The sequence below is a fragment of the Lagopus muta genome, chromosome 10 (genome assembly GCF_023343835.1).
Source record: "Lagopus muta isolate bLagMut1 chromosome 10, bLagMut1 primary, whole genome shotgun sequence".
Classification (NCBI taxonomy): Eukaryota; Metazoa; Chordata; class Aves; order Galliformes; family Phasianidae; genus Lagopus; species Lagopus muta.
In genome coordinates, this window is record NC_064442.1 from 2,649,100 (window position 1) to 2,673,883 (window position 24,784).

Below are 24,784 nucleotides of genomic sequence, written 5' to 3' on the forward strand. Positions count from 1 at the left end.
CAGCAGCGCTTCCGCTTTAAATCACTCGACGTTTTTCACAGACAGCTGCAGATAATACAATCACCCGCTGGGTGGCACGACAGGTCACAGAAGGGAGAGAAGCCCGAGCAGAGAGCTGTCACGGCTCTTTCCTAGTTTGTAGACGCACGCGCAAAAAGGAGAAATTCAGGATCGCGAAAGCGCCCTCACAGCCCCGCCGACCAATCACGATCCGGAGGCGTGGCCACGCGATCCGCCTCTCTGCCTCTGTTCTTCCGCCTCGGTAGCGATGGCGCCCCTCCCTGCCGTCACGTGGCCGGCGCGGGGCAGCACCCGGAAGTAGCGGCCGGAGGCGGAGGAGAGCGGTGCAGCCGGCACCGCGCCCCGCTGAGCCGGGGAGGGCCGAGCCGCGAGAGCTGCGCGGAGGTGTGTGGGGGCATCGCCATGGAGACCGGCGGGGCTCTCAGTGCGCCTGAGGGGGGCTGCGGGGTCTCTTAGGCTCCGGTGGGTTGGGGGCGGCCTGAGGGGCTGTGCGAGGAAGGCTCGCCCGGGGCTAAGGCCGAGGGGCGGGAGCTGTGCGGGTGGGCGAGGGCAGGGTGAGGCGGGGCGGCCGTGCTGGTGTGGGGCTCGCCGTGGGGGAAGCCCTCATCGCCGAGTGGTCACGGGGCTGCTGATGTGGCTCTGCGCTTGGAGGAGCACTACTGAGGCTGGAGGTCCTCGGGGTGCTGTTTTTAACTGGAGGTGAAGCTCCGATTTGTACGGGTTTGATTGCGATCAGCGTCGGGTTACGTGTTTGTACCCCAAATCGCTGCTCTGTTGGCTGCCCCGCGGCTCAGCTCTGCTTGCACGCAGCCCTCTTTGGCACACATCTGCACGCACGTTTAATGCCTCATTTCTGTGTCAAAGGGAAAAGAAAAAAAAAAAACCCCAAAAAACAACACTTCGATACGAGGTCACTGACTTGCAAACACTTCTGTGATCCAAGCCGCCCACCGACCGGTCAGCAGGCGGCCCGCAGGCAGGGCGCTCACTGAGGCACTGTGCGAGGAAGGAGCTGAGCTCAGCCCAGGGCCAGGTTCCCTTCCGCAGGTGCTGACAGTTCCCTTGGAAACCCCGGTGCTGAGATCCAGGTGAACTCTGGACCGTTTGGGTGCTGGCCAGGGTGCAGGGCAGAGCTCGCATGAGTTGTGCCTGCTCCTTTATCCCGTCTGCTGGCAGACAGCTGTGTGTCAGCCCACGGATCAGCTTAACGGTGCAGAAGAGGAGAGCCGATGGCAGTGGGAGCTCAGGGACCGCTTGCAGTGAGCACGTTGACTTGCAGAAAGTTGTTGTCTTCGTGTCTGTGCACAGAGCTGTGAGGCTGAGTGTGACTGGCCCTGCTGTAACAGAACATCAGGGGCTGCGTTACAGCGTTACATCGCCGCAATTTGTTATTTCTGCCATAAATTTGCCACGACGTGTTTTGCTGAATGGCTTTTTGAAAACTAATTACTGCAAGCTCTGGAAGTCAATTAGTAGTTGAAGTGCTGTTTCCTTTCAGTAATGACCAGCAGTCCCCTTAGTGCAGATGTGAGTGTGCTGCTGTGATCTGCAGGCTGCTGGAAATGCTGTTTTTACCTTCATTGCAGTTTTATGTGCTGCCAGATTCTGACGAGTAGCAGAACAGTTGATGCAGGCGCCAAGATGAAACCCTGCAGCTCTGAAACCCTTCGTTAGGTGTGCAAGGTGCATCACGCAGCGACGTGGGGAAGGTGGCCATTGCCTTGTAGTGTGGAAAGTGCTTCCCCTTTTAAAATTCATGCTTCCTGTACATGGGAAATAGCAAATGAAGACTGAGAGATGAGGAAATTGTAAATAACTGCTAATCCAGCTGTAGTTCAAAGGTAATTAAAGCTACACGCTGGCAGCTTTTCTGCAAGGTGAAATGAATTGGAATGGTTTACAGAACACACTGGTGTCTTATTTTATCAGGAATTAAGAAATAATAGCTATTGATTTGTATTTGGCGACTGTGAAGTAATGACTGTCAAAGTCGCTTTGTTTTATTGTGCATGGTGCCATGTATGACTGCATGGAAATAATCTCCTGGGGCAGCTGGCTTCAAAAAGGATAAAGCTGCAATGCCTGTGAGCTTCAGAACTGTTTGATGCCATCAGTTGTATAAATGGAAGCTAATGGTCTCAGGTTTAAAAAGTTAAATCTAGAAGTTATCAACTGTAAAAAAAACTCCTTTATATTCATGTCGTATTGAATATGTATTTCAGAGTAAATTAGTGGACATCTCAGTGAGTCTGATTGGGAAATCAGTTAGTATTAATTAAGGATATATTTGTGCATAACTCCTGACAAGTCAGCTGCTGCATGGACAGATTTAAAGCCTCAGGACTCCTCAGTGCATTTAAAAGCAAGGTGAAAATATGCCGATAGCTCTATGAGGCCCTTACAGCCTGCAACAGTTGTCTTTCTCTACAACTGTTACCGGGAGCGTGCTGTTACAAGAGCCTTGTCATTCCCTAATTGGAGTAGTGCAGTAAGGCAGTTGGGTGGCTGCCTCTTGGCAGCACAGTTATGTGGTTTGTGATGAAAAGTAAGGATAAGTAAACTCGGTGCGAGTCACAGGCAGAGCAGTCAGCTGCTGTCAGCAACTCCCTGCAAACGCTTTGTGTGCATAGCACAGCTCCTGCCTGCTGCGTAAGGGAAGCCCATATTCTTGATTTCAAACACTGTTTTTCTTTGTTTCAGTCTGACCTGAGTTTTTCCTAAACATCATGGGAGAGATTAAAGTCTCTCCTGACTACAACTGGTTCAGAAGCACAGTTCCTCTTAAAAAGGTATGTTCCGCTGTCCTCAGCTTGCATGCTACATCTCTCCTTGTGCTCTGTTCAAGCCGTTTGGCTCTGGATAACGCAGAACAGTTGTGGCAGCGCTTGTCCAGCCAAACTGTTTCCTCACATGTCTTAGGAGTGCATGAAAGCACACTCTTACTTTTCACGTGCTTCTGGCACTTCCGCAGCAGCTTGCAGTTGCTGCCTTGCAGCTGGTTCTGTTCTTTAATCTGGGCAGCTCTTTGGGCTGCAGGATGGTACTGGCAGAAGAGGCAAGAACAACACTACTTCTTTCAACAAGCTGATTGCATTTGGGCCACTATAAAGGGACTGTGTCCCCAGTCCTAAGGAACAGTGCTTAAGTGTGCATTGTTTCCCCTGAGCAGTGTGTGGCTTTCTCTAAGACATTAACTTCATTACAGGGTTCTGCAACTTGCTGCCAGCAGCCACTGCCTTCAGCTGCTGCTGACTGCTCAGGATTTCAGAAATAAGAACATGTGTAAGCCAAAGCTGCACCAGGGTTTCTGGTGACCTTCAGACTAGGGAATACCTTTCCCCCTTGAGAGATTCAGCCATCTCCATAGTAAAGTGATGCCACAGGGATGAATATGGGGTATGAAGAAGGTAGAAGTAAAACAGTCCTAGTTTCTGGAAGATGTGGCAAGTACATCTGCTTGCATTATCTTCCCAAAGGTTTAGGCAAAGCATGTGCCCTGTGGAGGAAGGAATGGCCAATCGTTGTTAGTCCTGATCAGTGCCTGTTACTGCTGTCAGGTTGCCCTAAAAAAGCAGAGCCAGCACTGTTTGAAAACAGATTAAGATGCTCCTCTCAAAAGCAGCAGGAAATGCACGGCTCTGTTGCTCTTCCTGTTCTTGTCAGAAACAGGAAGTACAGCACAGAAAATAATGTTCTTAGGCAAAGTCTTCAGCTCTGCCTATGAACCCATGTTTGGATTTGTGGCCCCTGAAGTTAACAAGTGCCACAAGGTGAGTGGCTCTGACATGGTTTTTCAGCTCATAAACATTCTGGTTCTCCACAGGAAGCTGCAGCCATGTTGGTCCTCGTCATGGCTGATGTACTGTTGTTCAGGTACTGCAGCTTCTCAGGCCTAAAATGAAGAAAGGAGTACAAATTAAGGCTGAATCTGACCGGACGCTGTATCAGTGTATAGGGATCTCCTCAGCATACACCTTGCTGTTTTAGATCAGTCCTTCCTTAAAGTCATCAGCAGAGGACACTCTGGTTCTGCTAAACTGAAGGGAATTTCTGCTGCTTGTTTCAGTGCAGTATGAATTGTGCCCTTCTGGCTGTGACTGTCAACTGTTTTGACTTTTGACTGTAAGTGTTCTTGAGCAATGGACCTGAGCAAGAAAAAAGCTAGTGCCCTACCAAGCCAGCATTTAACCATCCCACAGCACTTAGCTTTGTCTTTGAGCTGTAGTAGTGTCTGGTATGTGGCTAGAAATCAAATAGAACAGTTTAAACCCCCTGATTTTGCTGAGCTTGAGGAAAGAAGCATGACCTCTGAGCCTCCATTCCCTTCATGTAACTGTAATTTTGAGCAGGATGCGAAGCAAGGTGTTGCTTCACCTTTGGAAATACTCAAGGTTCTGTTGTAGCCATTGGAAGCTACTTTGAATGTCTCCAAAGTTACTGTGGAATAACAGCTGAGAACTGATTTTTGGAGATTATGCAAAGGGTTGATTTTGGGAGGCTTTAGGAGGGCTTTTGTGCAAAGGGGCTTTTTTGTGTATGTGTGTTTTTGGGTTTTTTTTTTCCTTTCTTTTTTCTCTTTTTAATGGCTTCAGTGGTCTGGGAAGCCCTGCTATGCAATCTATCTTTCTTTGTTTTTTTGTGAAGACCTCAACAAAGCAGCAGTATCATGTGATTCCTCACATGTTCCCAGAGCTTGAAATACTGGCTTTATTACAAGCAGATTTGTTAATCAAGCAAATGTGATACACTGTTCTCTAACTGCCTGAGAAGCTTAATCGCTGTGCTGGGAAAGCGAATTATGCTTCTGTGTTGCTATTCAAAAAATGACAAAATCTTGACACGGGGGTGAACTCCTGCTGTGTGACGCAGGCTTGCCTTAGATCTGTGATTGTTGATCTGGAATGAACTGCATGCTTTTGCTGGGGTGAGGAGGGTTGAAACCAGCATGCTAAATACACACAACAGCTTGTTGGTAGGTCAGGCCCTGTAAAATCAAGCCAGGCTTCAACACTGCTGGAGCAGAGAATTGTTACCTGAATCCTGTACTTCTGAAGATACCATTTCTGCTGTGAATTCTCGCTTCTGGCATGCTATGCGCCCCCTGTGAGCAGCTCATGTGTGCATCAGCTGTTTCAGCCAGCTGTGTCACAGGGACTCCAGGCTCCTGACATGTGCTCATCTCTTTCCAGGTCAGCTGTGCAGTGCTGCTCTGGGAGTTGTGTACAACCTAGCAATCAGGTGTAACTGCTTCAAATCGATAATGTGCTGTTAGCTGCTGAATTCAGTAGACTCACATGTATCCAGACCTGTAACATCTTTTGTCCAGTAAATGGAAGTGTCAGTGACTGGTTAAAAATCTGACCCTGGGGCAGTGCAGGCTCTTCCAGCCTAAGGCTGCTGTGCTTGGCACTGAGGTGGCCACCTGGGTCTCTTTTGGGCTGTGGCACAGCAGCTCCAAGCATATTTCCCCTCATGTGGAATTGTATAAACCTGATTTCTTTTTTTTTTTTGAGGGAGCCAGAGCCTCGCTGTTCCCATTATTTATCACTGGATGTTGTGTTGAGGGACATGGTTTAGTAGGAGCTATTGGGAATAGGTGAACGGTTGGACTGGGTGATCTTTTAGGTCTTTTCCAACCTTAGTGATTCTATGATTCTATGATCTCCATCTGCATTTTCAGATCACGATGTACCATCCTTCTGACTTTCTGCTCTCTTTTTCAGAAAAGAAGTGATTTTTGTGTTACAATTTCTGAAATGCACTCAATCACTATAAAAGCAACATAATTCACTATTCCCAGTGCTTGCACTCTTGGTATCTGCAGAAGGATGAGCTCTTAGGAGGCACCGTGTGCTGTGCTGCCTCTGACACCATTTGGTCTGACAGTGGTTGTAGTTCTGGCTCCAGCTGCATCATTGCTTAGTAAACAACCTTAGAGAAGAAAGTTGTGGTGAGAAGTAAAAGACAGTCTGGTTTGAAAGAGTCTTGAATACTGTGAGATTTACTGAACGACAGATATTTTGTAGTAGCAATCCTGGAATGTGCTTGAAGAAGCTCATTTCAGTCTTGTGTTTCTCACCCCCTCTGCTTCTCTTCTTCCAGATAATAGTGGATGATGATGACAGTAAGGTCTGGTCGCTGTACGATGCAGGACCTAGGAGCATTCGGTGCCCACTCATATTTCTTCCTCCTGTAAGTGGAACTGCAGATGTGTTTTTCCAGCAAATTTTGGCACTGACCGGATGGGGTTACAGAGTTATTGCTGTGAGTATGATCTAGAAACCTTAAATGTGAGAATTGGTGTAACTTTCTAGCAGCAGGTTGACATCTGATGATTAGAAATTGGCCTTCTGTAACTCATATATTGTTTCAGTTGCAGTACCCAGTGTATTGGGATCACCTCGAGTTCTGTGATGGATTCAGAAAACTGTTAGACCACCTTCAGCTGGATAAAGTGAGTGCCCAGAGATGGATATATAGTTGCCATAAAAACCTGATGTTTGCAAGTCTCATTTAAGAGCAGATGTGTAGTACATGATGCAAAGCCAGCCTATAAATAAAGAAGCTGTGTTGTGAGTTTATTTTCGAAAGGAAATCCCCTTGAAAATTTGACTAAATTCACTGCTGCTGTAGGCCTATTGAATTGTGTTGCCAACTGCATTTTTCTTTTTTCATGAGATCCTGCTGAAGTTATCCTTCATAACCCATGTTGTACAGAATGCCACCATAAATTATCTTGGATTGGAAAACCTGAATATAAAGTGAAAGGTTCACTTTTTACTTTAGCATGATGAGCACACAGAGATTGGAAGTGTGATCAGGAAGCACTTCCTTTTTTCAGTATTTATCTCTTCCTGTAAATCAAAGAACCTCTATTGAAGTTTTGTTTTGTTTTTTTCTTTAAAAATTAGCTATAAAGACAATGTAAAACTTGAATGTCTTTTTGTAATGTGACCCTTAAGGGTCGCTTATTTCTCAGATGTAACGTGATCTGTTTTGTTTTTCCTTGTTGAATTAGGTTCACCTTTTTGGAGCTTCTCTGGGAGGCTTTCTGGCTCAAAAATTTGCTGAATACACACACAAATCTCCCAGAGTTCAATCTCTGATTCTGTGTAATGCCTTTAGTGACACTTCCATCTTCAATCAGACGTGGACAGCAAACAGGTAAGGAAGACTGAGACAAGCAATGAGGTTGGGGGCATTCACCTGTTTTCTGATGAAACTTCACACTGATCTGCTGATCTGGTTTGACATGTGTCTGACTTGTTTTCAGCCTGCCTGAAATGGTGAGGGCTGGAATACATGCAACTTCTAAAACCACGCTACAGAGGAAACAGAAGTTATCACAATTGGGAGAGTGGAATTTGACAGACCACTCTTGCATTTATTTCCTGTGATTCTCTAAGGATGTGGCCAGACTTAAGAATTCTACTTGATTTCCAGCAAAACCTTTTAGAGTGCTATTCACCATGTTTAAAATACACCCTTGTAACGCAGCAGCTTTCCAGAGCATTTCAATCACTTATTTGCAAGGTTTTCCAGCTCTGCTCTTGAAGCTCTTCACAATTTCATTTGAAATTCTTGCACAAAGTCAGTGCAAGAAAAGGGAGGTCTTAAAAGAAAGCATCTTAATTCTGATGGTTACATCTCGTTTCTGTTTTAGCTTTTGGCTGATGCCTGCTTTTATGCTGAAAAAAATTGTCCTTGGGAATTTTGCATCTGGTCCTTTAGATCCTGAAATGGCTGACGGGATTGATTTCATGGTGGACAGGGTAGGTGGCTGTGCACTCCAATGGCTGTAATGTCAGTCTTTGTGAGAGATTCACTTAGTAGACAGGAGGTTGTAGGTATTTCTTCTGCTTTCTTCATTTACGTACCCAGAAGTGAACGGTGGATGGATTCTCAGCAGGTGTTGGCTGTGACAGCCCTTGCAATTTAGCTGTTGCTGTGACTTGTCTGCCTTACGACTCCATTTACTTATGTATATGGGAAGAGAAGTGGCTAAGAAAGAGATGGAGAGGAATAAAGTGCTGAGATACAGGCTATGCTCTGGAGGCAGGAACAATTAATTAAACATTTTAAGTATTTGTCTCATGCAGAGAGATATTAAGTTGGAACTGTAATCCTTATCTGAAGTGCAGTCTTGTTTCCCTTTAAAACTAAGGAGCTGTCTTCTCTTTGGCTCTGTTGTTACTATTGCATTAACTTCCTGCAGTGAAATATGTTATTAATCAGTATTTGTCTCTACTGAAAGCTGGAGAGTCTGGGCCAGAGTGAGCTTGCCTCAAGACTAACCCTCAATTGCCAGAACTCCTATGTGGAACCTCATAAAATTCGAGATATCCCTGTAACTATTATGGATGTAAGTTTATTTCACCTTCATTTTTTAAATACTTTTTTTTCCCCAGACATCACTTGGAAACTCTTGGAAACTCTTGGAAAGCAGGGCCTGGGTATTGTGTTAGCAACTTAATAAATATTTGCAGCATTTAATTTTGCATTTAAATAGTTTTTTCTACTGACTGGATAAGACAGTGGCTTTTCTGTGTTGAGCTAATGGCTGTTACTGCACAGAATACCCAAATGTTTACCTATCAGTGTTAGCTTTCTAGTCGCTGATGCTTAACTTGTTTGCTTGTTTTGTTTCATTAAAACTGTTCCACAGACAAGCTGGCAACTGCTTCTAGAAACAGGGTCCACTCAGTTGATTTAATAAGCAAAATCCTCCTAATTAACTGCTGTGACTTGTTGCACAGGTGTTTGACCAGAGTGCGCTCTCAACTGAAGCAAAAGAAGAAATGTATAAGCTTTATCCTAATGCCAGAAGAGCTCATCTCAAAACAGGAGGCAATTTCCCTTATCTCTGCAGGAGTGCTGAGGTCAATTTATACATTCAAGTGAGTGTCTGCATTCAAAGCTAATCTACAGCTGTGTTGCTGAAACAGCAATAGGAAACTTTTTCTGAGCTCTTTTTTTTTGCCTGCCTGCTCTGTTTACTCATGCTCCCATATCACTGATACAGAAGAACTGCACTGCAGGTTGCCATGTTTATCAAGGGTTGGCTTTGGGGGCTTGGTTGCTGGCTGTTTCCTCTGTCCCTCATCTATACTCTTGTATTCCAGGCCAACAATTTCATCCTCACAGAAAAATAACCCTTAAAGAATGTCTCACTCTACACCAGTGTCACTCTTATTTTCTGTATCTAACAGATTCATTTACTGCAGTTCCATGGTACCCGGTATGCAGCCATTGATCCCTCTATGGTCAGTGCAGAAGAACTAGAGGTCCAAAAGATCAGTCTTCATAGCAGTAGTGAGCAAGAAGAGCAGTAGGTTTATGACTGCCAGTGAGAATGAGGCATCGGTTTGGTGGTCTTCCTGTGTACAATCATCTGTTCCTACTCTGCCTTTCTCCTTGTGTCAGCCGGTTACCACTGTGCGACTCCAGCAGGATCAAGGCAGTGAGCCGCTCGCGGACAATAAGCACTGAGCAGTGTAACAGGACATCTGTTTAATTTTCAGTCTCTGAATTCAAGAAGGTACCTTGGAAGACTACAGTTTTAAAAACAAGGACATTTTTGCTACCAAAGTCTTCACTATCATGTTCTCACACAGAATGGTATTTCTTTTTATATTTTCACTCAGCTGTACATATTGCCACATGCAGTTTGTGTACTTATAAGCTGACATATATTTTTGTTGAATGTTTAAAGATGTTTAAGTGCCAATGTTGCCATCACTTATTTGCTCTAAATGTTGTGTTGCAAGTTAGTTTCTATTTGAAATTTTTAACTTTCTTGCTAGCTGTTAAAAATAGTTTTCAATAAAACTTTGATTTCAGCAATTGCCTCTTCTACTGATTACAAGAGAACAGAAGCGTGGCTTTCTGAGGTCTAGGTCTACCTGTACAGGTACCTTTTAGAAGTTAAGGAATCTTCTGCATGAACTTGCCTCTTGTGTTGAACAGTTCTACTTACAAGGTTGTGGTGGGTCAGCAATGAGACAGAATTGCACATTTTTTTGTTGTTGTTGGATTCGTTTCTTTATGTATTTTTTCTTTTTTTAAGAAAAGAATGACTAGGATATAATATGCAATAGTGTGCAAATTTAACAGTAAAATTCTGATTCATTGAAATACAGACATTATTTCTACTCAAAACACTCTAAAAATACAAAAGCTGACGAGTCAAATCTGTGTTTATGAAAACTGGCCTTATGAGAGATTATGTAAAATAATCAATGCTAACATCTTTGAGTTATAACAGTAAAATCCACACAGCGGTGCTCTAGATGAAAACATTCAGGTTTCTAGATGAAAACTTCAGGTCATCTTAACAACTTCACTCTTTGTTTCCTAGAACACAGATAACTCCGTGCTCATCTAGGCTTTTCAAGTTACCCAGCTGATTTATAAATGTTACACCGATGAAGTTAACGATCTTCTCCTTAAAGATCACAGACCATGCAGTCACCTCAACTTTTCTGAACAAACTCCTGTGCTAAGAGGGAAGTTGAGAACAAATCTAAGGCGCAAGCACTAGAAACAAACACAAAACAGATAAGCAAAGAACATTTCTCAAAACAAAGGCATTCTCCCCAGTTTATAAAATTGACAATTAAAAACTTATATACAAAATTGTGACACAAACAAGTTACAGTACAATACTGCAGTATTTTCTGATAGTCTCACTTGCCATGCTGTGACTTACCTCTTATTACAGTATTTGGAACATACGGAATAGCCAATAAAATCCCACTTCTTTATAAAGGAGGCATTTGGACTGCTACTGTTTGCTGATATCCTGGTAGTTCCAGACCAAGAAGGAAGCAGCAGTGACTTTTATGACAAGCCCTGAACTTACAGCTGCCTTCTGGTAAGTAGCATAGCAAGTGATTCTCTTGTAGCTCATAAGACAGCCAGTGACAACCAGTGGGGGTTACATTGCTGTGCACTTCTTTGGAGAAGCAGGGTCTGCGTTTGCTTTTTTCCGAATGCTTTCTGTAAAAGAGAATTTTCTGAGCATTAAGGGTTTGGGTGGGTATTGATAACACAGTATGATTACTAATGGATGTTTTGATCCGTGTTTGCTGGTTGTTCTCATGCTGCAGGCATAAAGCTGTGGCGGGATGCATTAATTTATCAAAGAACTAAAAGAGAAATGACATATGGAGTGGTGGTAAGGGGCGAGACATGGCACAGTGTCTTGCAGCCCCTGTGATTTGGTTTCATTTAAGTTTTTCTCTGTATGCTGTATTAGCAACAGAATTCAGCTAGTGCTTAGTGTGTACTGTTTGAAGGAAAACAAAAGTGTTACCTGCTAAATCTCTTCTTCCAATGCCCACAAGACCTTCATACAACCCCTTGACTGGATTTTCTCCTGCCATGATCACACCGTGAAGCCAGATTAGCAACATCCTGTGGCCATGCTCTCTGTAGCTTGCAGTACCTGGTGAAATGAAACTGACTGAAACTCTGCACTTTGCAATCCATTGCCCTGACTGAAGCTGATTTCTGACCTCCTGTGTCTGAACGCCCCTCCTCTTTGGATTTGAGGCTGTAAAGTACAATCTGTCTTAACTCCTGTTTGGTCAGATTGCTAGATTAATATTAAAGCTAACTTAGGAGGTGATGGATGAGCTTGGGCTTGTCAGGCAACCTTTTATATCAGTACAGAATTTCAGCCTTTGAAGCATAGCTTAGTTCCTTGCTTGCATTATGCAAACTACAGGGGCTCCCTATGGTGACCACCAAACTGGCAGTGATCTGTTTCCAGAACCTGGTGCTACTAAGGCATCTGTTAAATCCCCAATGGAACTCTGCTGTTGCCTTCATTCAGCTTCCTACAGAGGATAAACAAGTGTTTTTTCTGTCCTAAAGAAAAAAAAAATTAATTCAATTTCTGTAGCAAGACGTCAAGATCTGGCAGCACCTCACAAAGCAATGGACAACTGACATCCGTGCTCATGTTGACTCCCAGAAGAAGTGTACAGATATCTCCCTGCTCATTAAGTACATTTTGGTTGCTTCAAGTAAGCCAGGTGGCTTTCTTTACACTTCAGTAGTACTGCAGACCTTTGTCCTGGAAACGCAGTCCAAATGAAGTACAGAAAACAGTTGGGCAATGTTTTATACCTGTCCATTGTTGCTCAATGGCTCTAATATGTGCATCAGTGAATTTCCAGTAATGTGCCAGCTTCTTCCATTCACCAGGTTTGAGGTATTTAGTGGCTAACCTCCACATTACTGAGCGAATGTGCTGTGTTTCCACCCTGTGATCTTGCTTAAAGGTCAAGTGCTTTGCCACCCAGGAATTGGAGTCACTGTTCAGGTTGTCCTGCAAAGCCAGAACAGGAGTTTCAGCGTGGGATATTGCAGAATTGCTATCACAGTCTTTTGTGGGATAAGATGCAGTTTGGTGGGTCCTGCTGCTTTCATGTTGCAATTCAGCTTTCCTGCTGGCATCAAAGTGCAAAACTGCATCTCGTTCTCATGTCAATCTACAATAGGTTTTGTCCTGTTGGGGCTGACAATCTCAGTGAAGCTGGGACATTAAAGATCTGTTCTGTTGGTATTACTGACATCAGCCCCATCGTGCTCCCTAGACCAAGACCTGCACATGCCCTCCTGCTATCACCAAAGCTTTTTACATAGTTGTCACTCTGCTGTCTCCCACACACCCACAGGTTGCTACAAGCTCACTCTGGCACAGCACATTTCTTTTATTCCTGTTTCAGTCTACTTTAATGATGCATGTTAACAAACACAGTTAATAGCAACTTTGCTGTGGAAGCCCATGGAAATCAGTTTGCATTTCTATAGCACCTTTTATCTGGGACTTGTATGAAGAATTATTTAATCAGATTTCCTTGCTCCCCTAGAACACAGACACGTGCTCACCTCCTTTGCCTGCCAGACTGTAAGCAGGATAAATGACTTTGCTAAGGGCTACATGGGAAGCCCATACAAGGCTCTGACACACAGCATTATTTCTGTGCCTATGCCACAAGCTTATGCCCTCCTTTCCCTTCTATTCCTTCCCTTCTAGAGTACTGCATTTCCTGGTAGCAGGGAATGCTCCAGGTCCATGAAGACGCAAGGAATGTGGTGTTCAGCTGTGCTTTTAACATGCTCTCTGCTCAGACTGCGTTGGGCACAGATCTGGGACTTGGAGGGGGCTGAGGTTGAGCAGCTGTACCCTACACACAGGAGACACTGCTGTCCCACAATTGGGGAACACAGGAGGAACAGCCCCAGCTGTGGGGAAGTTTGAGAGGGAAGTTGGTTGTATGATTCCAACAAGAAACTATCACTCACCTTGCAAGAAATGATATTTGTAAGAGGTGAGGTGTCCCCCACTGCTGTAACTCCCAAGGTCACAGTTATTGACCTCAAGCCAACATTTACCTACTCAGTGCTTCAGTTTCTCCTTCTGGGAAAAGGAAATAATTATACCCCATTCTTTTCTGCAAGGCTTTGGGAAAGCTGCCAGAGAATCTTTGAAAACCCCTGTTCACTTCACCACAGCCTGAAGCTTCTAACAACACAGGCTTTTTAAAAAATACAAAGCCTTAAGTAGATGTGACATGCTGAGGGCTTTTGTTTTCCTTTAAATGAAAGCTGAGGTCAGGTTGTCATGGAATGTCCTGCATTTCTTTCTTTTTTTTTTGATAGTTGATAATGTGGAGTCTCAGTGGAGACAATAAAGGCACATCTACCTTGTAAAACACAGGGTATGGTGGTATGAGGTGCTCACCTTTTCCCATTTGTAAAACCGATCTGCCTTGATAATCATGTCTGCCAAGTTGATGTGATTGCCTCGGGCAGCAACATCCAGAGATGTTTTTCCCTGCTGAAATCAGAAGGGGAAAAATGAGCTGGAAAAGACCTAACTATGCTCACCTGGCAGTCATTAACAGCAGGCAGCTGATCCTATTGAGCAATGTACCTAGCTGTGATGAAGGATCCTTATTCTCCACCTGTAAACCAGGTCTCCTCATGTAAACCATGAATTACCTTCAACTTATTGCATGCAAGGCTTAGGGAGTCATTTGCCAATATCTTCAGTATTTCTTCTGCTGCCATGGGAGAACTATCAGTTTGGCAGCAGCATCTGGGAATGCATCTTGTAAGTCACAGTGGATTGTAGGATGCTCTTAGGCACCAGCAATATGGGTGCTGTCTTCAACAGATTAGCTCAGCTCTGCAATCTGAGACATTTTACAGCCTTTTGCATAGCAGGTTTGTTGATGCACAAAGCTGAAGTAGTTTGTGCAACCTCATTAACTTTATAGGATCCACAATGTGTGATTAAAAATGGTCTCCTGGGAGAAGCACAGGTGGATGGGACTATGAAAATGTAACTACACTCCTTACATAAACATAATTTTGGATAAAGTGATTGGCCAGTGGGGAGAGTGTGTATATGTATCTATATAGAGCATAGAGAAGAAAGGCACAAGATTAGAAAGCTGCACATAGGTAGGTGAGCCAGCTCAGCCATCGGGCATATGAAGGATTCTAGTCTCAGATATGAGCAGAAGCCCAGTTTCACACAGAAAAGTGTGAATGTGTTCTCTGCACTGAGCCTTGCTGTGGTTCCACAGACTGCTGGAAGATGACAAATGTTTATTATAGCTAAAGGCTGTTTCAGCCAGGTGGCTTTGGATCTGCTTTTACCCATGTATTAATGGAAGACACTTCATTAACCTCTGCCCAAGCCCCTTTCAGCATTTTCTAGGCACATTACAATGCTTTCAGGCTGCACACAACGTGCATGACTCCTCTACAATTCCCTTTTCTTTTTAAATTTAGGACCTAAAACCCAGGACACTGGTACCAAATTTATACAAACCAGATACTTTAAACCCGTTAAAATGTACACTGTGATCCCTGATTAACATTATTTATCATACTTCCATCAAAGGTATTAACCTTTGATATTAATGTATACAGTATCTCAACCAGAAGTTTTCTGTGTTCTGTCTTCCTAAGAACCAGTCACTTCCTTACTGGAAAAGGCATCAAACCAACCTACTCAGTAACATTTCCAGACCTTATCCCTGGAAGTACCCAGATTTTAATATTCTCCCTAGTGCTTCTTAAAAATTAGGAGAAGTATCTGTAAAATGAGAAAGATCTATTCAACCCACGGAGACGTTCACCTTGTCCGTTAGTTTCAGATTTACTCCTGCAATGAGAATCATCTCGGCGATGTCCTGCCTGCCGTGCTCTGCAGCGATGTGAAGTGAGGTCTGCTGCCTCTGCATAAGAAGGGTGAAAGGAGTAAGTTTCAAAGAGGCACAAGCGTGAGGCTGTGAAGTTAGGAAGGAGCAGTAGCAGACGGAAGCACTGGAAGAACAATCAGCTCTGCCTTCCTTTCCTCTCTAACCCTTTTTCAACTGAGACACAAACACCTTGAACTGGCACTGGGTTCCTCAAGCTGAGCCACGGTCTGCCCCTGTCCTAGCACTGGGATGCCTCCCTGATGACATTTCAATCTGAAGAAGGAACCTCTTCAGTCTCATACATCTCCTGGGGCTCACTTGTAGGAACGTTTTATTTCATGTTATTTAAACGTTTTCTGTAGGCAAATAGTTTGGCAAGGAAGCAATGAACCTGTGCCAATTCTTTGTTCTGAGGATAAAGGGTCTGCTTAGTGCTTACACACTGCAATCTGGAATTACTTAATAGAAAAAATTAAAAATCAAATACAAAATGTGGTGATTGCGTGGTTGCACGGACAGAATATCTCCACAGGAATGAATATTATCCAAAACACTACAAACAAGCCACAAAGTTGCAAATAAAGCCCCTCATTCCCAAAATTATAATCAGTCAAGACAACCAATTACCTTTGGGGAATACCTTCTGGCCTGAAATTTCAGTCACCTGATTCCAGCAGAGGGCAGAGTTTACACCATGTCCCAGGGACACGGCACAGCCCACACGGTGAGTGAGCACTATCAAGAGCTTACCTCACTGTAGCACCCAGTATCATTTCACAGGCTTCACATTTCCTAAATTACACTTCCAGCTTTTCCCCATTTTAAAGCACTCCTCTTTAGTCCCATCCCCAAGGTCCCCATCTTCCACAAAATGGGTTCACATTGCAGAGGAAAAAAAAAAAAAGTTGCAGACTTACATTATCTGGAATGTCAAGGTCACACTCTGCATCAATGAGGAGCTTCACCAGTGCTGGGAAGTTCTGCAGTACCGCCAAGTGTGTTGCTGAAGCATTTTGCTGTACAAGAAAAGAACCTGTGCTTAGACAGCACTCACTTCCATCACATAAAAAGACTGCATTGTGCCCACAGTGTCCAAAATAAGACAAGTGCCAGCCTGGACTGGGGGGTACTGGGGATACTGCCTCATAAGCACAGGCTCCACAGAAGCACCGGTCTTTACAAAGTTGCTTGGTGCTCTTGAACAGCTTCACCAGCTGTCTTTGCCTATTGGTATGGAACGAGAGCAATGAGTGGGACTCACATGATTAACAGCATCGACGTGGATTCCTGCATCCACAAGGATCCTGGCTATCTCCTCATAGCCATGTAGCGCTGCATAATGAAGGCAGTTCATTTTCTTCTAGAGGCACATCAAAAAATACAAGTATTAGTCAGGGCTTCTTCTCAGAAGCCACATTTGTTACAGACTATTCACAGAAACCTCCACGCTTCCTTCCTGCAAGAAACCCATGCCCCAGAACTAGTAAATCCACACAGATCATCTCCACAGCTCTCTGGTCCCAGAGCAGCTTCATGTACCCCTTTGTACAAAGCCACACAGGCTTTCATCTGCACTCTCTGCTCTACTTCTGCCAACTCCAATTTTCTTAAGGCAGACCTGAACCCAAGACCTTTCTACAGGTATCCTGTCATGACAGCAACAGGGTTATAAAGGAATCTACAGAGGAAGACTAGCCTCTGTGATGAAGGGGCTCTCTCAAGACTTAGGTGACTGCACAAAGGGCTTCTCCACGCTCACACTACATCACCCAGCCATTCTCCAAAAGAAAGCTCAAAACTAACCCTGCACAAGCTGCTGGCTGTACCAACACAGTTGCACAAGCTGTGCAGGTACAGTAGTCACACTAGAGAAAGCTTCTGACAAAGGAGTCACCTCCACAGAGCTCACCTGAGTTTGGACATTGACATCAGCACCTGCTGCCAAGAGCAGCTTTACACAGTCACTGTGACCTCCCTCAGCAGCCAGGTGTAAACATGTAAGTCCTTCCTGGAACAAGGCAGGACGAGAGAAGCAAAAAGGGAAACACACTGCTCTTCTGTAAGCAAGGACAAGATGAAGTAGTAGAACAAGCAAGTCTCAACCATATGTTCTGAATTCATGACATGTTAAAATAACAAGTGTGATTGTTAGGAAAATAATGAACACAATTATCTGTCACTAACAGAGTACTGCTCTGTCCTTATGCCATGGGAAGCAGCTGGCCCACAGGCCACACTGCTTCTCCCTTTTCCTCCTGAGGGCTACAGCTCATTTCTTTGCAAGAAAGCAGCAGAATTCATAGGTGAGTTCATCTGGTTTTATTATAGCTCTTGCAGAGGGGGCAGCTATTCTGGGAGTAACAAATGCTACCAGTTACTAAAATTGCTGGTTTCCTTTTTCTTTCAGATCTTAGTGACAATCAAATGTACTTTGGAAGAACTGTAACCAAATAAGACTAAAAAATAGCTGATAAACTTAATTGGAAGTGTGCCGTGGAATGAATACTAGCTTAACTGAGCCAATATTTGCTATCTAAGTCATTAACTGTGTTCTAGCCACAGAATTTTCTGAAGCAGGTCTATCAAAGAGAGATCTCAAACAGAAGGGCCATATGTTCCGTGGCTAAGTCAATACTATAAAGCACACTGAAGCTGAGTTTAAAACACACTCAATAACTATTTAGGCACTTGAATGTACAAGGGTCAGAGAGAAAAAGGGAGATAACAGAATGATAAGGTAGGTGAGGAGGTACAACTGAAAGAAAATGAGACACCTTAAAATTGGATATTGGTCCAAGAAGGATGTTGCTTTTCACTGATACTCTCCTAGTGTGACTTCCTTTTAAACACATTAGATAAAATCAGTTATCTTCTAAACCTCATAGTGATCATTCAGCCTGATGACTGTGGCAGGAGAGTATTTCTAGAGATAGAAAGAGCAAAACTTGTGTGATTTTCATTTCATTAAATGTACTTACTAAGTTCTTTTCATCAAGGTCAACTCCAACATCTACAATCTTCTGCAGCACAGAAAGATGTCCATTTTTAGCAGCTAAATGCAGTGCTGTATCCTTTTCCTGAAAGCAGACATCATTTCATACATATACACACATATATGCTTATATAAATATCATAGGATTGAGTGTTCATACAACATAATTTTGCAGTGTACCCAAGAGTGACTGAAGAAGAGGCCATAACCAGCAGTAACAATCTGAAATACAGTCTTGTATTAAGAGCAGCATGAAGTCAAGAAACCCAGCCATCTTAAAGTGGAGTATGGTCCACCAGGCTTGCTGGTGTATCCACCTGCAAAATTCTGGAGAGAAACCCAGCATGGACTGAGGAGCAAATGGCTTGCAGGTAGGTAGGGAAGAAAAGTCCTGACATATCACAACCACAGTTAGGAATGCTGACAACTTGCCTGCATTGACCTTATTTGGAATCCCATGCCTGACTCTCACATCCTCTGATTCTTGGATTTTATATTCCCTCGTGCGTGGTTTTATGCCCATACCTTGTCTTTAGCACTGTGAGAACAACCGTGCCGGATTAGGAACTCCACCACCTCCAGCTGACCATGCTCTGCAGCCAGGTGAAATGCTGTCCTGTCCATCTTTGAAAGAAAGCAGAAAAAAAAACACAGCCCAACAAGGCTCAGAAAGCAGATTACATCATCTGCTGCAAGCACACAGTTCTCAGCAAAGCTAGTGTCCGTGCAGGCAAAAAGTGTCACACTTCTAAAATAGTTCTCTTTTATTTTGCTGTTAACTTGTATTCTGCTTTACTTTGGGTTAAGGTAACAACACGAGCTGAACAGAACTACAGACCAGTGTTCACAACTCTGTCTCACAAAACACTGGAAAGTTTATAAAAATAGAGAATAAAAAGCTTACTAATAGCAACCAAGGATAACACAAAATAGAGAAATAATATTTGAGACATCAGTTATCAAGCAAGTCAGAATTTCTTCTGGAAAAAGGTAGATCTTATGCTGCCTGATTTAGCCTCTAAGGACCAGAATGGGGATCATTCTAGGAACCACGAGTGCCAAGGAATAGAAAAAAAACATGTGCCAACTCCTGCATGTTCCGGTCTCCAGGACCAGATCAGCCATGGCTGGAAAATGCTGAGAGTCACCCGTGGTTGTAACAAATGGCAACATTCTTGCTAAGCTCAGCAGAGCAAGATCAGACCTAGCCAAACAAATGAGTGAAGAGAGTTCCCACCTTGTCTGTCTGATCCACGCACACATCTTCTAGGTCCTCCATGATGAATTCCATCACCCGGAGGTGTCCCTTCTGTGCTGCACAATGAAGCAGGTTCCTGCCATTCTGGAGAGGAGATCAAAGACAGTTTATTTAGCAAGTTGAATGCTGAGGGACAGTCTCTTTCAACAACTTATTCCTGCTAGCAATGACTTGTCTGAAGTCTCCCTTTACCTCCAGAGCTGTACTAGTATCTACTGCAGACAGGGACATTATGACTGAAGTATTCATGCTCCTTTCCCCATCCAAGGTTTATTTTAAAAAGCGTGGTCCATTCTCCAGTTCTGTAATGCCTTCCATGTCCGCACTGCAGAAACTTGAGCTGAGAAAGCCTCATACATCTCTATAGCTACAATGATTACATCTGTTTCAGGAGTAAGTCTAGGCTTGAAAGTGAAGATGGCTTCACCTAAGGTCACCCCATCAGAGAGATGATGTTGTCACACACAATTACCTTGGCTAATAGGTAAGCCTCTCTCTCTTTCTGTCACTCTCTGGCTCTGCATGACAAACCCAGATGCAGAGACTCTCACCTTATTAACACAGTTTATCTTCGCCCCAGCATTGACAAGGATATGCAGGACATGGAGGTGGCCAAACCAAGCAGACAGGAGAAGTGCGTTCATTCCAAACTGGGCAGAAGAGAAGAGAAGAGAAACATGTACAGCTAAACTGCAGACCACTACCATCCCCACTCTAATGCTAAGCTGTCCACAAACTGCCATTTAGCCCAGCTACTGCCATTCCTGCCACCAATGGTCTCAAAAGCTGAGCAGTCATACCTCTTAACTGCCACCTCCTAGTCAGTGGTGTCCATTAGCCTGGTTGTTATGAGGAAGAGAGAACTTGATGGCAGTCATAGCATTTCCACAAGCCTCACCAACATGATGACAAGAAGCTAAGCATTCCTGTGCTATACAAAAACCTTGCATCCTCCCAGACATTTTCTTGGTCACTGTGCTTGGAGAAAAAAAGGCTAGAAGACAAAGCACAGAGGCAGCCTAAAATGTGGCAAGCTCCAAAAAGCCACTACACCTTTGCAGAGAAGCTACAGCCTTGTGCCATCCACTCAAAACTAAGGTGCAGCCTTAGCCAGCCCAGCACCCCCCAGCAGCGCACACATGTGCAGGATGAGCAAGAGATGTTTGCCTTCATACACTGTCCTCATCATCCACTGGCACATCATGGTCCAGGAGCAGTCGCACAGCATCCACATTCCCAGCTCCTGCAGCCCAGTGCAAGGCAGTTCGCTCTGTCTGGAAGAGAATGAAGGAAAGAGCCAAAGCTGATGTATGCAGAATGTGTGCATTTTTACCACCCTCCTAGAAGACCCAAATCTGTGCAGTTTTCTTTGGCCACAGCCTCTCCCTCCTTGCTCTGCAGATAGTGACCTCACTGGCTTCAAAGAGAACCATAAATTACAACCCTTTGTCAGTGCTTGCAACTTTCCAGTCTGCTCAGCATGCCATTTCTGTTGCTTTCAAGTGTGCTGTGAAGCTGCCCAGTTGCCACAGGTTCTATTTGGCACTGGGCAGTGTACTTTAAAGCTTTGGGCAATTGAGCAGCTAATGAGGAGAGCAGTGTAACAGAGCTGTAGTTCTCAAACACATTCAGCACTTCCGGCAGCTTGGAGGCAGGAAAACTTGGCACTTACATTGTTTTTGGCTTTGATATCAACCCCCCTCTTGATGAGCTCCTCCATCCTGGCCGTGTCATTACGCTTCGCTGCATCGTGGAACTCCTTCTCTGAATGAAGCACTGCAGCAGAGACAGAAGAGCTGGTATTGAAACAGTGCTGGGATGAAGCACGGAGCAGCGTGCCCCAACAAACCTCCCCTTCAGCTCACCAGTTCTTATGACTTCAGGGAAGGAAGACAGCAGAAAGATTCCTGGCTGGGATGCTGGCCTGTTTGCTGGATTCATCTTCGCCTGCTATCTCCCCTTTCCTGACCACAAATCAGTGCTCTTCCAGTTCTAATTCAGTATCTCCTGTTTGTAGGGATTTGTTCTATCCTTCTGGTCCATGACATCTGGTACCCTCCAAGCCCAGAACCGATGTGAAGACTCAAGCAGAAGACACAGACTCTTCCTTCTGTCACTCCACTTACTACCTGCTGCTCTACAAGGATGCCCTTGCACATGGTTCTCCTTTCCTGCAACGTGAACCAGCCAGGCAGGACACAACCACTGTCCAGCTGTGATTAGTGTTGCATCTCCTAATAGACTGTGGCAGTTCTGCACATTAATTTACACAAATGGCAGCATTTGTCTTGCACAGCAAGGCATAATTTAAGGGTGTTTACTCTCCATGCTGGGCCTTGCCTCAGCAATCTTCTCCTTAATCGAACAAACCCTCCTGCCAAGAAATGAGAGCAATGTGACTCTGGGCCTGCTGCAGCCTGACAGGGAGGATCTCAGGGTTTTTAGCAAGGCTGCTGCGAGCCTTTGTCAGATTCAGTCACTGCCCTAATGGCTTTAGAGAATTCTTTAGAGAAGTGATTGAGTCAGACCCTCGGCCTGTCACATCCTGCTGGAGAGCTGGCACAGATGCTCTGCTGTCTTCTATTTTTTTTCTGTAGCTCTCGGGCTGCTGTTCGAGGATAGCAGGGGACCAATGCAACTTTTGTTTGTTGTTTTCCCCTCCTCAAGAATACAGGCCTGTGTCAACCAAACCTGCTCATGTTTTAACCCAAATGTAAGTCTAGGTAGTAATCTTCAATCACACTCTTTTGCTGCTGCTTGACACAGCCCATTCTGATTTTCAAACCTACTATATATAAGCACTTCAGGATCGTACAGAACCGTCACTCTCTGGGAGCACAACCATCTTCTCTGTTTTGCTCTGTGCCACTAAAGATGCCCCAGTCTATGAAAAGGTCCTCACAGGTGCACAGCTTCAAGTGCTAGATAGATCTAAATCCACCCTGCAAATGCAGAGCATCAGCAAAGTGGTTCTGCTTATATTCTGGCAAAACAGCTCCTGAGCAGCTCCACTCTCCACTGGTTCCCACAGCCTGAAAACTGCAGGAACGACAAGGCTGCCTGCATTAACCAAAAATCAACCCCTAATGACCCAACAAACAAGAAGGAAATGCTGGACTATGTAGGGATGGTTTTGCTCAGGTTAGTTTATTTCATTTGTATTGACTAACTCTGAGAACGTTGGAAAGCAAATGGTGGCAGGCAGGTTCTCAGCTGTAATTAAGCAGAATTCCATTCACTTGACTGCTGATCTAGATATGGATAAGCCTCTGCCTTAGCATTATCTAATGTAAATCAAGAGGTTTTGAACACCTTCCATTAATTCTATGTGCCTGCAAACATATAGGGCCTGACACTTCATTACTACTGAGAAAATGTTATCAATCAGAGACAAACCACAAGCCATTGAGAGGCACCAGAACTTTTCACTGTCCCATTCAGGAGATAAACAAGAGACTTTCAGTCTTAGTTAAGCGAATGCCTTAATTTCTCAGGCAGAAATGCCCTCTGCGTACACACAAAGCACAGGTGACTCGCTGGGAGGTGCCACACCACCACTTCACTCACTCTCTCCTCTAATGGCCAAGATAAAGCAACAAAGCTAAGATCTCTAAGGCTGCAGAAGCTGAAACTTATTTATTTTCAGCAATGTAGGAGAAACAACCGGATGGTGTGATTGCCTCTTCAGCATCGACACTGAGGAAGTTATCCCTGTGAATGTGGATGCACTCCCCATCACAGCACACACCTGCCCCACAAGCACCATTTATATTCATTTAATGTTCTACTGTTTGAGCTGAGGTTCTGGGGTATGACCACCCTTAAAGTGCTCAATATGAGTTCAGTGATCCCAAACAGCACAGAAAACACTTCAAACACTTTATTCTCAACGCAACGCACCAACAAGCAGGCAGCTTATTATGCAAGGCAGTAGAAGAGCAGAAATACAGGCACAGAAACATGTTGAGAGACCACTCAGGGTGGCAGCAGGCCAAAACGCAGAATTTGGGGTACTTACGCACACCTCAGGCGCATGCAGTGCTTTAAAGCAAAAGCAACCTGCTCTACACCTAGCTGTGTTTTGAATGGAATTTTGCATCTTCAATTATTCCTAAAAGCATTTCCGTAAGCGGGTGAGGGAGGGGGGGAATCTTTATTGCTCCTATAACCACAGCTAGGATGGGGTGAGGGGGATCCCACAGCGCTCCACCTCATTGCCCACAGCGCGGGCAGCGCCGCTCGCACCCACACCCCCTCCTCACGGCTTTCCCGCCCAAACCCCCTCCTCACGGCTTTCCCGCCTCCGCCCGCCGCGGCCCCACTCACGCGTGTCGTCCTCCGAGGCCGGCTCGTCCCCCATGTCACCTCCTCAAGGCAGGTCGGGCACAGCCCCGCCGCCTCATGGGCGGGCCGACTGCCGGGCTGCACCGCCGCAGAGCGTCTCTTTCGCTGCTGTTTAAAGTAAGATGAATAGAATATCGCCGTCGTTTCCGTACACGCCGCCGTTTGAAAAGCAGAACGGCTGCAGGGGCTCGCCAGTTGTTTTGATGCAATCCTCATAAAGGGGAGAAGGTGGCCTTGGGTCAGCAATCCTTGCTTTAAAAATATATATATATTTAATTTTGCTTTTTGTTTGTTAAAATAGGCCGTTGTGGAATGGCTGCGAGGGGCAAAGCCCAGGCATCTCATTCTGGGCTCCGTGCCGTGACTCCTCAGCCCGGTGCTGCCTTCCCCTCAGGGTGTGCAGCTTCAGCGCCCTCACTAATACGGCGCTATGGGTGGTTTCGTTCTGTTTCCACACCGATTTGAGAGGAGAGGGTTTTCCTGTGGGAAATACAGAGTGGGTTGTTGTGTTGTTTTTGTGTATTTGTTTTTTAATTTGTTTTTTTGTTGTTGTTGCTGTTTGTTTGTTTCCTGAATGTAAGATTTGGCATTTCCTCGCTGTGTGGCCAAGGCACAGCAGAAGGTGCAGAATGGGGTTAAATCGGTTCTTTACCCATGGTTTGAGTTAATTCTCCTGTTTCAGCATCAGGATCTAGTTTTGTCTTTCATTTTCTCTTTCCTTCTGATAATTCTAGGAGGAAGGAACCAGATAATGGTTGAGCTAGGGGTGGGGGAAGGATCCAATCCCTCTTGGGGAGGCCTGAGGCAAGCAGAAAAAAGCAGGGTCCAAAGCAGCAGTGTGTGAGGACACAGAAATGACAAAGCTGGCTGCTCAGCCCAACCCTCTGGCCCTGCTTTGACATGCCAGGAGCCTGGGCAGATGCTGTGAAGTACTCTCGACGCATG

The 24,784-nt window shown here is 44.8% G+C and overlaps 2 protein-coding genes across 4 annotated transcripts; one reads left to right on the top strand and one right to left on the bottom strand.

Moving 5' to 3' along the window:
- The first annotated feature begins 292 nt into the window (after positions 1–292).
- SPG21 (SPG21 abhydrolase domain containing, maspardin) lies at positions 293–9,860 on the top strand. Its single transcript, XM_048955969.1, has 9 exons — positions 293–405; positions 2,722–2,810; positions 6,124–6,285; positions 6,395–6,475; positions 7,040–7,185; positions 7,685–7,793; positions 8,276–8,383; positions 8,778–8,918; positions 9,231–9,860. Exons 2-9 carry the CDS (start codon positions 2,748–2,750, stop codon positions 9,351–9,353), a joined length of 933 nt encoding a protein of 310 aa, XP_048811926.1. The 5' UTR covers positions 293–405; positions 2,722–2,747; the 3' UTR covers positions 9,354–9,860.
- Positions 9,861–9,983: 123 nt separating this feature from the next.
- ANKDD1A (ankyrin repeat and death domain containing 1A) lies at positions 9,984–23,964 on the bottom strand. 3 transcript variants are annotated; one of them, XM_048955952.1, is made up of 15 exons: positions 23,822–23,963; positions 21,168–21,271; positions 20,671–20,769; positions 20,047–20,145; positions 19,475–19,579; positions 18,763–18,861; positions 18,224–18,322; positions 17,155–17,253; positions 16,507–16,605; positions 16,163–16,261; positions 15,183–15,281; positions 13,775–13,870; positions 12,154–12,355; positions 11,336–11,467; positions 9,984–11,019 (listed from the first exon to the last, which is right to left on the bottom strand). In XM_048955952.1, the coding sequence occupies exons 1-15, from the start codon at positions 23,853–23,855 to the stop codon at positions 10,958–10,960; spliced, it is 1,527 nt and encodes a 508-aa protein (XP_048811909.1). In that variant the 5' UTR covers positions 23,856–23,963; the 3' UTR covers positions 9,984–10,957. The 3 variants fall into 3 exon arrangements, with proteins under 3 accessions (XP_048811909.1, XP_048811910.1, XP_048811911.1); XM_048955953.1 differs by lacking the exon at positions 15,183–15,281 and having other exon boundaries at positions 23,822–23,964; XM_048955954.1 differs by lacking the exons at positions 20,671–20,769; positions 21,168–21,271; positions 23,822–23,963 and adding an exon at positions 20,296–20,623.
- Between the last annotated feature and the right edge of the window lie 820 nt (positions 23,965–24,784).

Coding starts and splice junctions, on each gene's coding strand:
- SPG21 (XM_048955969.1), top strand. CDS start 2,748: ATGGGAGAGATTAAAGTCTCTCCTGACTACAACTGGTTCAGAAGCACA. Junction 7,794..8,275: donor TTGATTTCATGGTGGACAGG/GTAGGTGGCTGT, acceptor CTCTACTGAAAG/CTGGAGAGTCTGGGCCAGAG. Junction 8,384..8,777: donor TCCCTGTAACTATTATGGAT/GTAAGTTTATTT, acceptor CTTGTTGCACAG/GTGTTTGACCAGAGTGCGCT.
- ANKDD1A (XM_048955952.1), bottom strand. CDS start 23,855: ATGGGGGACGAGCCGGCCTCGGAGGACGACACGC. Junction 21,272..23,821: donor GGCCTCGGAGGACGACACGC/GTGAGTGGGGCC, acceptor TCTCTGCTGCAG/TGCTTCATTCAGAGAAGGAG. Junction 18,862..19,474: donor GCGTGGATCAGACAGACAAG/GTGGGAACTCTC, acceptor TTTCTTTCAAAG/ATGGACAGGACAGCATTTCA.